Consider the following 16,771-nt stretch of genomic DNA (forward strand, 5'->3'; position numbering starts at 1 on the left):
TGTGACATTGGTCACGGCTAGTCCGTGCCACATTCACATTGAACAGCAAGCCATCAACACCCGACATAATACTGTGCTATTCTCAACTATTTCTGCGACGGTTACACAGGTTTGGCTAACATGCATTTATACATTTATATAATTGTTGTGCACATTATTTTCCATTATGATTTAAATATTAACTATTGATAGATATAAAATCATAATCTGTATTAACTATGGGTAGATATAAATTGATAATGTAGTTGACATTAGGGAAAGGTAGTGTTTATAAGTATTTAAAAGTATATTTAATGTATTTTAAATATATATTCTTAATTTACTAACTGTAAAGACAATAATTACTAGGGTAATTATATTGTATACAATAACGATAAATATATATATATATATATATATATATATATACACACACACACATATATATATATATATATATATATATATATATATATACACATATACACATATATACACACACACATGTAGGTCTAACCATTATATATTTTAGCTTATATTATGATGTTTGTTTATAGGATGAGGAATTGCCATTAATACTCAGCAACCAGTTCAGTCCATAGCCCACAGCCAAAGTGTGTAACTTAACTATTTATAGGTGTTTGTGTATACATTTTTTAGTAACAACGCACGCATTTTTAGTGTGTGTTGGTTTCACAAGCGTGTTGGCCAGCGCTTGTCATTTTGTAAGCTGGATCGATGAACCAGTAGTGTATTTATGTTGTATTGAATCAGTGGGTTATGTCCACAGATGAGGTTTTGGATGTATATACATGTTTATTCTGATAATGTATAACTGTGTGTTAAGTAATCTATAAATTGGTATCATTGACGATGTGTATTTTGTCAAGTTGTGAGATGTATAATATTTGCATTGTATGATGACACGTTGTTTTATCAATTATATTATATTACATTATTTTTATATACTATTTTCAGGACCTTTATTTGATGTTTATAAATCGAATCCTGCCCAGCATTGTTGTTGTTGTTCCTAATTAGAGGGATTTAACCTATATGCTACATTAATACCTGTGATAACACTAATTAAATAAGCCAATCATCTGCATCATACATGTATTCTGGTTTAAACTCTATTTACATACCGTATATTTAATTGAGCTTTGTAATTTTAGATCCATTGTAGCAGACCTGGAGAATCATGCTGCTACAAAGAAAGATGCTCCTGCTTTGCTAAAGAATTTCTCGAGCACCTTGGTTATTAGAACACTTCTCATGTTGGCTGATGTCATGCCTCATTTGTCTTCACCGTCTCTGCTGTTCCAGAAACAAGTTGTCAATTTATAATTTATTTTATTATACTGACTTATATTATTAACCATGTTCCATTTGACTTGGTGAGTTGCTTTAAGTAATTTTATTTGAATATACCATTATTACTGATTAAACTTTTATTTTCCGTAGTCCTTGTAACTGTTTTGCTTCTGTATTTCAATCAGATTCATTTTGTCTAATGTTAACTTTAATATTTACAGGATCAATGAAGAGCAAAGTTGACAGCACCCTGCAGATAATGCTGCAGCTGAAAGAAAGTGATGGGCAATGGACCAGAAAAATGAACACAGCGACTGAAGGATGTGATCTGCATCATGATATGACAGTGGACACTGTCAGGATCCCTTTCTTGACCAACCTGGTTAACAACATTTCAGAAAGGTTGGTGTTGCATTATTATTAAGTACATACTTCCAAACAAAAAGGTCTGTACATTTTTACATTATTTTGTTTCATGTGAAATGTCATCCAGCACATTTGATAAGACTCTCCCAGGGATTGGAAAAGTGCTTTTGGGTCCTGATAAAAGTGGACTACAGGCAATGTATCCACTGCTAGCCAAGCTGGTGTCTGTAGCACTGACTCTGCCTTTGAGCAGTGCTGAGTGTGAAAGAGTGTTTTCTCAGTTGAAAATGATAAAAATAGACAGAAGGAGCAAACTCAATGTTCCAACTGTAAGCAAGTTGCTCCAAATTAAACTTAACAGGAAATTTATTCATGTTGAAACACTGCTAAATAAGACAACAGAGAAGTTCCTAAGTGTGAAAAACAGAAGATGTTGCAATCTGTGAAATAAACTGATCAGTTGTGTGTCCCTATTGATGTTGCATGGTGCTAAGTTGTGTATAAATACCTCATAATTTTGTTAATTTTTTTGTGTATGTAAAAACACAATGATGTTAACTATGAATCTGACCGGTGTATGTCCAGCAGTGCATCCATACAACTGTTGCATTATTTATAAACTCTGTATTATTAATTAACATTAAATCTATAATTTTCATATTTTGTTTGGTTTTGGGTTGGGGGTTTTCGGTTATGATATATAAATTACTGCTTTCATAAAACATTATTCCCGCAGAAAGTGCCCTAATAATAAGTGAGCACCCTGCCCTCCTCAAATCCTAGCTAGAACACTGAAATGTATGTAATGCATTTGGTAGGATGCTTCCTTGACTCATGGAGGAACAAAATCAGGAAATCTCACACACACACACACACACACACACACACACACACACACACACACACACACACACACACACACACACACACACTTCCCCTGAGAAATGGGTATGGTGCATTCCATAAGTGTGGTAAGTGGGGTTAACAATTTACTCAGGTGATCGTTTAGGCCTATGGGCCTCTTGATGGTATAACAAATAAAAAAATAAAATAAATTAACACGTATTTATTAAGATTGAAAAATATTTTTTAAGTTCACTCATAGAAGAAAAATGTAAGGGAACTTTATTCATAACTCTTAAAACATGATTGAAATTGCAGCTCTGAGCACGTCATAACAAGGTAATGAAATGCTCTGGGTAGGACCCTACTCAGTACCCTCATCAGTACCCTCATCACTTGATCCACTTAAAAATTATGTAACACTAATTATTCACCATTAGGTCTTTTTTTCGCATTGTGAATAATGGCCGCCTATAATTAAATTTTCACCTGCTATTTATATTTTTAATGAAAACACTGATAGGAATATGTCACCCAATGCTTTGGCGGATGGCAAATAGCGGGGGCAGTGCTTCTGCCAGAAAGTTGTATCCAGTCAACAGGGGGAATATGCATGGGGGCCTCCCTCAGAAAGAAAATAGGTTAAGTTTAGGGTTAGGGTTAAGAAAATCATACAGTATATACAAGCAGGGGTGGGGAAAAATAAAATTGTCAATCGGTCCCACTTGATGTCATCACTACCGGGAGGGGGAGGGGGATGGGGGGGGGAGGGAGAGAAAGGAGTTTAAAAAAAAATCATAGTGATATTTGTATAGTTTTATCTTGAATCATGAACGCGAAATGATAAACATGAAAACATGAAGAAAAAAAAAAAAAAATCACATATGATCAGTTAAAAAACCCCACAAATTGTATATATTTTACATAATAGAATAAATATAATAAAAAAGGAATAAAAGTTATGAATTTTAATTACCATATATGTATAAAAAGTACGAGTATTCAGTACTGTGTCCTGAAAATTAATAAAAGATGGCACCGTTGAAGCGTTTGACAGTCTGAGCTAGCACATGTTTAGACAAAGGGAGTAATAACGTCATCACTGATTGGATGAAATTTGACCTCTACTGGCTCTAGAGATAACAGTACATGTAGCTGTTCTGCTTACTCCCACTTGTTAAAAAAAAGGTGGAAACCTTTTGTTAATTTTAAAATCCTTTATAATTATTGGATACACTACATTGAACAGTCAACAATAAATACATTTATAGATTATTTCAGTATAATTTATGCTATTTCAAGCAGTTTGTATTGCACAAAAGCCTCTTGCTTCGGACTAGGACACTCGACCCGACAGAGCTCCGTACATAGGTGTTGACAGGTGTTGATTGCATGGGCGTCATTTGCATGGAAAAAGTGGGGGGGACAACTGGGTTCTAACAATATTTCGTGCGACTAATCGCGAGCGCCCTAGGTCATTGTGGCTGTCTGAGAACATTATTTAGAGTAGTGCACCACCATGTACACTGAATATTTTTTGCCATCCCAAAAAGTGGGGGGGACATCAGATATTCTGTCCCCCCCACTGCTAAAAGTGGGGGGGACATGTCCCCCCTGTCCCCCACCAAATGACGCCCATGGTTGATTGTAACCAGTTGCAAACTCTGGGTCCTTTGTTTTAATTGGTGTAATACCTTGATGGCTCTCTAAACCAAGAATGGTGCTATCGTTAATGTCTGTGTAATCTCTTGACCAGCTCGGAGACTTTGACAAATGTCTAGCCAAGTGGCAGTTGATTGACACTACTGTAGGTCCGACTTCAGTGACTGGCGATATACTTAGGCAGACTTTAAAATCACATCACAAACGTCTGAAACACCAGCCATATTGACCAATATTTATTTATTATTTTAAATCATGCAAGAGATACCGATGTCTGGACTGGCCGGTCCACTTGACCGATAGGAATTTGTTCCAATAATAGAAATGGACAGGTGCTTCGGACCGACAAGAATGACAAAAGTGGGACCGGCAAACACGCGTTTTTAAAAAATAATTTCGGTCTCAGAGATCGAGAATCGGTCCCAGACTGGGAAAAAAGGGCTTTTCCCCACCCCTGTATACAAGAGTAATTAATTTTGTCAAAAGATTAACTTAAAAAAATAAAAATCTGCCAAAATTTTTGGGTATAGCACCATACCCGACCCTCTGGCAGAAACTATGAACGGGGTAAATTTATGTAATACAGACGATCTGTGCTCAAATTTTTTTTAGGTGATAAGCAGGGATGCATGGCGGTATACCAAAGGGCGGTATGACAAGGTTTGACTACACATTAACCAATATATATTTTCGACTTGGCAAGATGAATGGAACAGTGTGGTGGCAAAGAATCTTCATTCTGTCAAGCCGGTTCTTTAGGCGGTGCATGGAGAACAAGTTGGTCTCGCATTGTTCTCTCACTGCGACATACATTTAACACATAGAGATTATTATAAGAGCTTGTGTCATACTGATTTTACAAAACGAGTATCAAAATTCTTGTATTGCTTGAGCGAGAGTGAGGGTAATACATGACTCCTTACACAAGTTTCAAAAAATCAGTATGATTCGCATGCGAGTATAATAATTTCTTCATTATCCATATTATCCATAATATGTAAAAACATAACTAGAAGGAGACGATGAAATGACATCATTTTAGTAAGCGATTACACAGAGCTAAAACTGTGGAAGCTGCATTGTGTTATAACGTTAATCATATAATCATACGAAGCACACGTGTAATAACAAGTGTAATGACGTAATTTTGGGAAGCGACGTCATAACATGACGATGCTTCTCCATGCAGTCCTAGCTCAGGCTGTGCATTTGAAATATGACGTCAGTTCGTCGTCTCCTTGCAGGTGTGGCTGAAACATTTTGAGTTGGGTCTTGTTATTCATAAAGAAAACAACAATAATAATATGGATAATAAAAGAAATTTTTACACTCGTGAGTGAGTCGTACTGATTTTACGAAACTCGTGTCAGGATTCATGTATTACCCTCGCTCTTGCTCGGGCAATACAAAAATCCTGACACTCGTTTCGTAAAATCAGTATGACACACACGCTCATATAATAATCTCTATCTATCTAGTATTTATTATCCACATACATGCAGTTCAAGATATACAGGGAAATATTATTTCCCTGTATATCTTGAACTATATGGATAATAAATTCATTTATTTTTTAAAAAGATCCTCCTGTTCAGTGTGAGCACTGCCAGTGTACACTGTGTGCCACATTTTGGTGGAGTGTAATCATCTGAGGCTGACGATTTGGTAACAGAAATGACATGTCTACATCGGCGCGCGTTCGTACCTCTACTGTCTGTCAGTAATTAGGACACCACAGAAAGTGTTATGAAATAATCGCGCCTCTTTGAAAGCTTAATAAACAATGAACAACACCTGTAGTAACGGGTGTAGGTAGCAAGATAAATCATATTATTATTTGTATGTGTTCATACCTGCATTGCATCATACCGATCTGTCTAAAACAATAAATTCAGATCCCTATTTTATGTGATATTAATCAATAAAATAATGTTATTTATTCTGCTTGTTGTTTTAAATGCGTTCTGATCTGAACACATATTTTTATTACAGTCAAATGTTAATATCCAACTTTCAAAAGTTGGGACTGAACTTGTGTCCTGCTTCTCATAGGTAGGTATGTAACTAGGTTAACGTGCTTATTTGCCACTTCCTCACCAATCGAGGTACCATTAGAGTAGAAGTACAAATGTGATAAGACCAAAATGTCCAAAGTAGCGTCCGTTAAGAATCGGCTGTTTTTCGAAAAAATCATTCTCTGCTGTCGGCATGTTGACCTATACTAACAGAATGCCGGATGCTACGTCACAGGTCTTATGCGGGTCAAATCGACTGAGCAGTGGGTTTTTCCCCCAAGTGTTTTACAAAAAGTCACTTTATTAATAAATGGGATGGTATTTTTGTTTTTTATTTTTAATACTATAATATTTATGTATTTGTTTTATATACTGTGTATTAATAATATGCCATAAACATGGATCTTTAAAACACTTGATTTTCGTATTGTATTTAGGGAACATTTTGTTTTCAAAATTTTGATTAGCGATATTTCTAGTCAACTGAAAATTTATTAGCAATTACTGTTTAATGTTTCAAAATTATGTAGCGAATGCTGAAATTTGCGTATCGAATTATGACGGGATACTGAACAAAATGTTCTCTGGTATATTATACTTTTCTCCATGCACAGCTCTGTACACTGTGATTTTGCATAATTATATAAACTGTATTCTTAATATAAATAATATTTTAATATACATGTACCTACCTATTTTTGACACCCAATAGTACATGTGTGCTATTGTCCAAACCAAATTGTTAACAACTATGAAAAATTACTCTCCTACCTTTAATTGCTGTTAGATTTCCTCCAAAGTTTGTCCAGACAAAAATCTTGAAAAAACCTTACAATGACATAGATTCCACATACCAGATGATAACTATGTCACCTATATCGACTTCGCTGAGAGCGCATAGGGCAAAAAGCATGTAATTTTGTGCCAGCTGCCATTTTGACTTTTTTGGGAATATTCTTCACATGATATAAAAAGCAAACGTGATGACATATTATTATTATTTTTTTTTTTTATTATTATTATTATTTTAATGATACCACTAGAGATCATTGATTTCATATTAATTGTGTCACATACTTTGGAGGCTTTCACCCCTTGAAGAGTATTCCATAAATAAGCAACATGGCAGACGGCAGAAAAGTGCATGTATTTTTTCCTATGCAATCTCAGCAAAGATGATATCAGTGACATTGTTGCAGTCTCGTGTGTGGAATCTGTATATTTGTAGTGGTTTTTTCAAGACTTGTGTCTGGACAAACTTTGGAGGAAATCTAACGGTAATTAAAGGTAGGAGAGTAATTTTTTGTAGTTGTTAACAATTTGGTTCGGACAATAGGGTATTGTTAAACATTCATTCAGTACTAATTTATGTGTTTTCAAACATTTCATAGTTGGGTAAAACATTAACCATGTCAACCGATTGTTGTTTGCCTTAACAGAAAACTACATGCATGTATGTACATCACTTGTTATAATTATATAACACTGAATATGTTTACTTACACTGTACATCTAGGGTAATGGTCTTGTCCAATGTTTTTGTGTTTTTAGCAGTACACGTGTAGTCACCAGCTGCTGATCTCTGTATGTTATTTAATGACAGCACAGAACGGCTTGGTTTTATGTCAGAGTTAAACTTCCATGTGTAAGAACAGGATGGAGAACAGTTAGTCGCTTCACATGACACAGATACATCGTCACCTTCCTTCACTGTCAGTGGAGATGTGGTGTTCAGCTGGACACTGTCTGGACCATCTACGAACGAGACAAAAGAAAAAACCAAGTTAATTATTTTGTTAATATCTCAGTAACACCAGATACAATGTAGTGTTGTTAACTGTTTTCATTAGTTTTATGTATAATTTTTCACTTAAGTGAACAGTAACAATTTAAGCAATTCAGTTACTGGTATAAATAATGAGTGTCTGTCACGACTGTTTCTTACTAGACTAATAAAAAAATGCCATTCATGTCAACTCATCTTGTACATAATAGCAAAGTTAAATAGTCGGCTCCGTGACAAAAGACACTAATCATTTTGATCTCTTACTAGTCGATTTCACACACAATCACAGACAGGGTATAAAATTTGAATTTTTCAGACAACCAATATGTCATTCGTGTGGTTTTTGTGTTTACACGAATGATTTTCTTCAGTAGTTCAGATACAAATAAAAAGGTTAATGGGCAACAATATTCAAACAAGAATCTAAGATGAGCGATTTTCGTAGCTTTTTCTCCTATCATAAATACCAAAATATAATTTTTGTGTGCTGGGACTAACTTAAAAGCTACCAGGCAAAAATAAAAAATTAGGTTTCTTTGTCCTAACCCGACCGACCCATGAATATTGACCTGTGTCAAAATCTTTTTTGACCTCTTTTGGGGAAGATTTATTTTTCTAACATTTAACCAATTTCAATTTAGGCTTAAACAAGTATAATATTAATCTGTAGATGATAGCCTATTTGTCAAACATTTTAAAACCTCGATATAATTTTTTGTTTAATTTATTAATTTATTAACGTCAGTTTCGATTCATTGGAAATTAGAAATTATGTAAAATATGATTTTTCTGCGACAGTGGCACAAGATCTTGCGCACACCGGTGCATATATGTTGTAATACATGGTGCATGTTTGTAATACATGATGCATGCTTTTGTGACAGGCAAAATGAGTGTGAAACTACATCAATCTAATGGTAGCTGCACAGGTACTTTCGCATGAGCTAGATGAGGCTATGTATTGGCATGCTTTTATAGTCACAAAGTTAATATTAGTGGTCATTTTGCCTGACAATAGCAGTATAGTCGCTAGAATGTCATTGTGTTCGCTATTAATAGACCCGAGTCAGTCCAAAGAAGAAATGTTTTATTTAATGACCCACTCAACGCATTATATTTACAGTTGAATGGCGTCAAACATATGGTTAAGGACCACACATATATTGAAAGAGAAAACCTGCTGTCGCCACTTCATGGGCTACTCTTTTCGATTAGCAGCAAGGGATCTTTTATATGAACCATCCCACAGACAGGGTAGTACATACCACAGCCTTTGATATACCAGTTGTGGTGCACTGGCTGGAACGAGAAATAGCCCAACGGGCTCATCGACGGGATCAATCCCACACTGACATCGCATCGAGCGAGCGCCTTACCACTGGGCTATGTCCCCCAAGATTCAGTCTGAAAGAAGCTATACTGATGGGGATCAAATGAGCGCCTTACCACTGGGCTATGCCCCCCCCCCCCCCCCCCCCCCCCCAACACCCGATTCAGTCCGAAAGAAGCTATACAAATGTCGAACTCCGCGGAGAATTCGTAATCGGCCAACTTATTTTGATTGGCTTGAAATAGAGGTTAGAGAGATTTTCATGACACCCATCTACAATGTATAATTGTTTTAACATATGTTTTTCATTAGTGTCATTAAATGCATCGGTATTATAGGCGAGTGCGAGTGCGAATAATTTTAACATGCTCATATACCACTAGAGTTTCGAGCATTTTTGCATTTTTGTTTTAACATATTTTGTTTTCATTAGTGCATCGGTATATAAACATTAATAATAATATTAGCCAAAACACGTTTGTTTGGATTTTCTAACGAATGATTACAGCTTTTGTATGAACAATCCGTTGTTTATGTTGATATTGGTTTTGCAAGTATCTTTCTCACACCGGCAATGTAGCCTTATTTTCTTCCAAAAATAGTGATAATTATTTTTAAAGATTTTCTGACAAACAATTACAGCTTTTGCACAAACGAACTGTCGTTTATTTTGATATTGGCTTTGCATAACCGACAGACGAACGACAAAATCGTCCGTGCCAAATTTTATGCCCTGCACAGAGATATAACACAAACTCCACAATCGTAGAAACCCCACACACATTGAACGTATTGCTGCAAATAAAATGAACTCTTCTAAGTCCGTGCCGCGACACCACGTTTTCTCTACAGTGTCAATTTCAGTAAACCTCTGCAATTCTATAAAACAAATAAAAATAAAAGAAGTTTTTTTCCTTTCTTTTTGTGTTTTAAATTATTATTATTTTCTTTTTTTCAGTATTAAGTCAACTCAACAAATAACAATAAAGTGTTGGGTAAAAAATAAAGATTGCTGGCGGTAGACTACACTCATTTTTCACACTCCACAGGGTAATTATGTCTGCATTGCAAGTGCAGTAACTGTCTACCAGACCATCTATTAAGAATACCTTGATCGAGGTCTTGATAGAGGTTTTTCTGTCTATACAATCTGTGCAGCAGTAACATTGTTGCCCTTACTACTACTGTATATACATAAATTAATGGATTTGAAATAAAGGGACACATGCTGAATTTCTACATGCACTGAATGAATTAAATACTCTATTCCCTATGACGCCACCTGATTATACAGACAATAAAAGGCAGGTTATTAACAAAAACATCCTTATTAACTAACATTTCATTATGAATTTGAACAAGTGTGAACTTGAACTTCAGGAACCAGACAACGGAATGCAGTGTTGTACATGACATCTCAGCTGAACTGAAAAATGGATCTTCTCCACATCACAAAGACAATGAGTGTGTAGGACTATATAGTAGTGTCGGAAATAGAATAAAAATTATTTTCGTCAATTATTTCTTTCATATTAAACTGACAAGTAAATATTTTGTAAATACCTATTTAATGATACTCTACCTAATTTAGCATTTACTTGTTTGGGCTCTCATTGATGTACAAGGTGGTATTTACTCTTGAAATTAAAAGAAAGATGCCGGTAAACAGGAGATTTGTGACCTTTACTGGAATAGTCTATAACACATTTTGATATGTGCCAATTTCATTTACACTTAAACAAACTTTTAACTAAAAACTGCAAGTTAACTGATTATTTTGAATTGCAGCATAAATTATTAATTATGACCAGCATATTTAGTGAATATAACTTCAATATAAGTACATTAGACATTTACACAATCTTGCAACCACTTAAAGGTCCTATATCGGAAATTATATGTGAGCATCTGTTTGTGATAATGAGCGGGACGTAGCCCAGTGGTACAGCGTTCGATCCCCGTCGGTGGGTCCATTGGGCTCTTTCTCGCTCCAGCCAGTGCACCATGTATAGTGTATCAAAGGCCGTGGTATGTACTACCCTGTCTGCGGGATAGTGCATATAAAAGATACCGTGCTGCTAATCGGAAAGAGTAGCCCATGAAGTGGCAACAGCGGGTTTCCTCTCTCAACATCTGTGTGGTCCTTAACCATATATCTGACGCCATATAACCATAAATAAAATGTGTTGAGTGCGTCGTTAAATAAAACATGTCTTTCTTTCTTTCTGTTTGTGATAAAGATTCTACGATAAAAATGTATTTTCTACCAGTAGATAAAATTATTTCCTATAATCATTTATGGGCATATAGTTAATGGTATAATTTTTAAATATTAAAGCAAAATTTAATAAAAACATGATTTGCAATAGCTGTCATTATGCAACTTTGAGATAGCACCTTTAATACGGTATAATAGATCACAAACTCAGAATGGTTCTTGACAGTTTGGCTCAATAGTTACTTATAAATGTCTACACATATTTTGTTTTGGAGAGGAATAGGGGTAAACCGTCATCAGAAACGGTCCCTCACATATTGTAACAGCAATGAAATTGACACATGTTGACCAAAGTATGTTATAGTCTGTTCCAACAAAGTGCACAGATGACCTGTTTACCGACATCTTTCTTTAAATTTCAAGAGTAAACACCACCTTGTACATCAATGAGAGCCAAAACAAGTAAATGCTAAATTAGGTAGACTGTCATTAAATAGGTATATACAAAGTATTTATTTGTCTGTTTAATATGTAAGAAATAATCGACGAAAATAATTTTTATTCTATTTCAACTCTCACAATGAGTGGTGGCAAGTTTTTCCCCACTGGATTTGGCAGCAAAAGGCAGATGAGACGGGGGTCTGGAATTTTTTTTAATGCAGACCCTCATAAGGCACCTAATTAATACAGTTTATAATCTTGTGAATTTTTTCAGATTTTTAATGTAATAACACCATATGATATGATATGATATGATATGATATCAACCTGCTTATAAATAATATGTTTGTTTGTTTTATTTTGCGTGCTGATAGTTTGTTATTCTTCACTGCTGAATGAATTTGAAGTTTCGTTTTGTATATTTCTCGAAATCTGCTATCTACGCTTATCCGTTCAGAAACTAGTTATCGAAGGATAACTATGTTGTTGCACAATCACTTAAATGCATACGTTATTGTAGTAAGTGTAACACTAACTAATGTACATGTATGTTGCATAAAAATAGAAAGTTCAACTGTTACTTCAATGTTACTTCAAACAAGAAAGGAAAGGAAAACTATTTTATATCATATAATTGTTTTGATCTGAGAATCAAAATTAATAAAGGTTAACATTTCAACAGCTGCATGTACGTAGCTCTCATGCTGTTGGTTACATGAAAAATAACCACAGTGACAGTAAAACTATAACGTTAACATAGGCGGATCTAAAGGGGGGGGGGGGGGCAGTGGCCCGTGTCCCCCCTAAATTTTGGAAAATTCTTCAGGAACGTTTGTGGCACTTAGCTAGGCTCATGTCATTGGGGCCCCACCTAAATGGATTTTCTGGATCCGCCACTGGTTAATATGTATTTTCAGCTGTCAATCCAGACACATAAAATTTTATTCAAAGTTTGAAACCATTAGTTAACTGTTTTATCAATCAAAAGTATTTAATGTAAGAATGATTCTGTTATTATGTAAATTAGTTTTTCACAGGCATCACCGTATTCTTTGCATGAAAACCTCCACCAATGTCTTTAAAGCACCGTAGCAAACGTGTTGATTAATTAAATTTACAAACTGCGCAATAATTATGACTAACTCCTATTACGAGATATGTTCAACCAAATTTTTTTATTAAAACAATAAAGAACAATAATAAAAAACAAAAAAGGAAACTACATGTAGATCTATAGATGAACTAAAATCTCGCGGCTTGTTAACTATTATCTGATATTCATATACAGACCACGGTTTCGACATTGTCGCGATAATTTAGACAACAAACACGCTACATCAGTCAGACTGGTTTTTACACTAAGTTACATTAAACATGCTGATACGGTTGGGAACCAGTTAAACCGCTTGGCTATTTTCGTTTTGAACTTTGTAATCGTTAGGTTTTTATGAATAATAAAAAAAAAATATAACATCGATTGACATCGGAAATATTTTCCGTCAACCATGACGCACACAGATTTTATTTGGGAGTATTTTAGGTAAATATTGCGTCAAATACGCAGGATTTGTGTGTCATGTGGATGAAGCGCAGCAGTCGAGCAGACGACAGACGATAGGTCTCAGCGGTGGGCTCAATTCCAAGTAGGCCAGCTAGCTGTGAGATTTCAGCCTCATAAATTGAACAAAATGCCATTCATTTTAATCAAGAGACTACTTATATTCCCATCGGATTGTTCTCACCTAAAGAACTTGTCTAGCGGGCATATGTTCATGAGATCATTTCATGTCATTTTTATCAGCTGGATCAGCGCATGCACATGGAATAGCAGGTGATTGCAGTGACACTCGCAGCCATCTGAGATACTACAGTAAATGTAACACACATGGCATAGCCGGTTATGACGCGTACACGTGTTTGTTTAAAGTTGCGGAAAGTACGTCACAATTATTTTAAACTGTTTCATGGTGAAAATAAAGAATTATTTAATGTCTGGTCATAAAAGTAGTGGTGGTCGGAAAAAGCATTTCTTGAGCTTAGTGGTGGTCGGGCATGTCTGAATGCTGGCAAGGTCAACCAGTGCCGACCAGCGCGGGCAGAATGCTGGAACCTGTGGTTAATTGGTCCATTAAAATTTGTCACAACTAAATTCAAAATGGATCAGCTTTTAATGGTATTTTCATTTGACAAGATGCATTTGGATAAGTTGTGTGTAAATACATTGTAGCATGTCACAGTGGGCTGAAGTTTGATGAAATATTGTAATTTTGAGTTTGACACTGAAAAAGTTCCAAAATGTGACAACCATAGGAATTGACAAAAATATATTGAAAATGCCTCTTCCGTCAGGGTTGTCTTCATTGCTCTAAAAGCCATACTGGATGTGTGACTGGGCTGAAGTGGTTAAGGTGGATTCACAATTTAAAGGTTTTTGGTTGTGCCCCCCCATGAGGCAGAACCGAGAATTGCAGTTCCGCCAAAAGTGGTTTGTGAAGACCTAACTATGGCCCATGGGTACATGTGGAGTCTGTAGTTCTATACCTAGTTGAAGAAAAAAGTGAACGGCGACAACTATGTTGGACAATGGACAATGCATGATGATATAAACTAGATCACCTAGGTGAGCTAAAAATATCTAGGTATCGCCCCCAAAAGAAATGTTATGTCCAGGTTTACATTAAGTTTTAAAGTTCATACTTTCAACTCTGTTAGCATCATTCAACTCCATCAAGGGGTGGAGTTATTTATAGTTAAGTGGATTTATCCATGCACTATAGTGCAGCAACGTTTGAAGCTTCCTGTCATTCCATGGAGGACCTTGCTTAAGTTAATTGACAATCATAATTAAAACGTTCTTCAGCAGTTACCTTGCATAATAATGGCAGGAACAGAGTGGAGTTTAGAAAAATAAGGATATGATAGAAAAATCAGTCAGCCATTCTGGTTCCACTGCACATGGCAGCTACGACTGTGACACAAACAAGATTTTAGCAGGGTCTGTACTTTCTAGTCACAAGTCCTGTTCATAGCGGAGTTTGTGTAGTGATGGTTATGGAGTGGAGTGGATTTGTGTGGACACCCAGGGCTGTTTTCTGTAATTTTTCATGTATGAATGCATGTTTTCTAAAAAAAATTACTTTAGATTATTAACTCATACTAGTTTTTAATAAATATATGCTATTTGCAGTCTACAAATGCAGAAAACATTAACACACTGAGACCATGAATGTTGTTATCCTGGATTGGAACCCCATCAGAAGTTGCAAAATTCCAAATTTTCGACCCTGAAACCGATAGCTGGGATGAAAATACACCACTGCAGTACATATAGTTTATTTCTGCATTAAAATGACTGAAACTAATGGCTGAAACACTTACTGACAATCATCAGTTTTCATTTGTGCCCGTATTGAGAAAACTTACCATATACATTATGATTTTCTACACAACTGAAAATTCACTGATATAGTGTGAATATTATGTCTTGTGCATTGGTAAAATTTTATTTGACTTTTGACCTCATTTTATCAATCTGATCAAACAAAAATTGGAATAATAATTAAATAAAAAGTAAGATAATTGTTAAAAATAAGTTCAATTAGAAGTCTTGATGAAACATGACTGCTTTTAACATTAAAAAGTTCATGACTACACTTACTTTTGCTACTATTTCAAGATTATGCCATTAAGGAGAAAATGACACCTTTTTGGCTTAACCTTCTGACTACTGCAGGCGAGATATCTCGCCGACGTCACGCAAGTGCTTCACTACTGCAGGCGAGATATCTCGCCATTGGGACCTGCTTTACTAAATCGTATTTCCCGCGGTTTCTAATGCATCTTGGGAGGAAATGATGTGTCAATTATATTTAGGGAACATTCTGGATTGCATATGGCGGAAGACTTGAACTGTCAGAGTTGAATATCGATCGGTAATTTGTGTTTGTAAACACCGGGTTTTTTTGACGGATTTTTGCATCGCGTAAGCAACAAAAATGGCGGCTGCCGGCGATTTGAATGAATTTTTCGGCAATTCTGACAGCGAAAGTGATGGTGAGTTTGAAGGTTTTACCGATATCGAATATTGGCAAGCGTTAGGGCGAATGACAGAAGGAATGAATGGTGATGAATTGAGTGAAAACGAAAGTGAGGAGGAAAGCGAGGGTGTAAACATTGGCGACCCAATGCAAAATGCATATGATCACAGCTGGCTTTTTGATTTTAGACAGAATTCGGGACCACAAGACATACTGGAAAACGCAAGTGAGTACGATATTTTTAGTTTGTTTTTCAATGATGAAATTATCAATTTGATGGTCACACAAACAAATGTATATGCCGACCAGTATTTTGTTTCAGTTGGTGGCAAAGAAAACTTGAAACAATTTTCAAATTTTCGGCAGTAGAAAAATGTTTCACCAGGTGAGATCAGGGCATTTTTATCAATTTTGTTAGCCATGGGAGTCACCAAACGTCCAAGCTATTCATCTTACTGGACAAATGATAAAGTATTTGAGATGCCTGGATTCAGAGAGATCATGTCAAGAGACAGGTTTTTACAAATTTTGCATTTTTTTCACCTCAATGACAACTCGAGAGCTGTGCCGAGGGACAACCCAAATCATGACAAATTATTCAAGGTGAGGCCATTTATTGACCTTCTCATTGCCAATTTTCAAAAGTATTTCCTTCCTGACAGAGAGGTGAGTGTTGATGAAAGCATGATTTCCTTCAAAGGTAGGACAAATTTAATGCAGTATATGCCAAACAAGCCGCACAAGTGGGGAATGAAAGCTTGGGTATTGGCCGACGCCAAG

At 35.7% G+C, this 16,771-nt stretch overlaps 1 protein-coding gene across 1 annotated transcript in view; it reads right to left on the reverse strand.

Moving 5' to 3' along the window:
• LOC121391332 (carcinoembryonic antigen-related cell adhesion molecule 5-like) overlaps positions 1-16,771 on the reverse strand; it is a 67,831-nt gene that overhangs the window by 18,777 nt on the left and 32,283 nt on the right. Inside the window, exon 4 of the mRNA XM_041522996.1 lies at positions 7,683-7,934. Coding sequence (XP_041378930.1) covers positions 7,683-7,934 — 252 coding nt within the window. The remainder of the gene's footprint in view (positions 1-7,682; positions 7,935-16,771) is intronic.

The sequence above is a fragment of the Gigantopelta aegis genome, unplaced genomic scaffold, assembly GCF_016097555.1.
Source record: "Gigantopelta aegis isolate Gae_Host unplaced genomic scaffold, Gae_host_genome ctg2117_pilon_pilon:::debris, whole genome shotgun sequence".
Classification (NCBI taxonomy): Eukaryota; Metazoa; Mollusca; class Gastropoda; order Neomphalida; family Peltospiridae; genus Gigantopelta; species Gigantopelta aegis.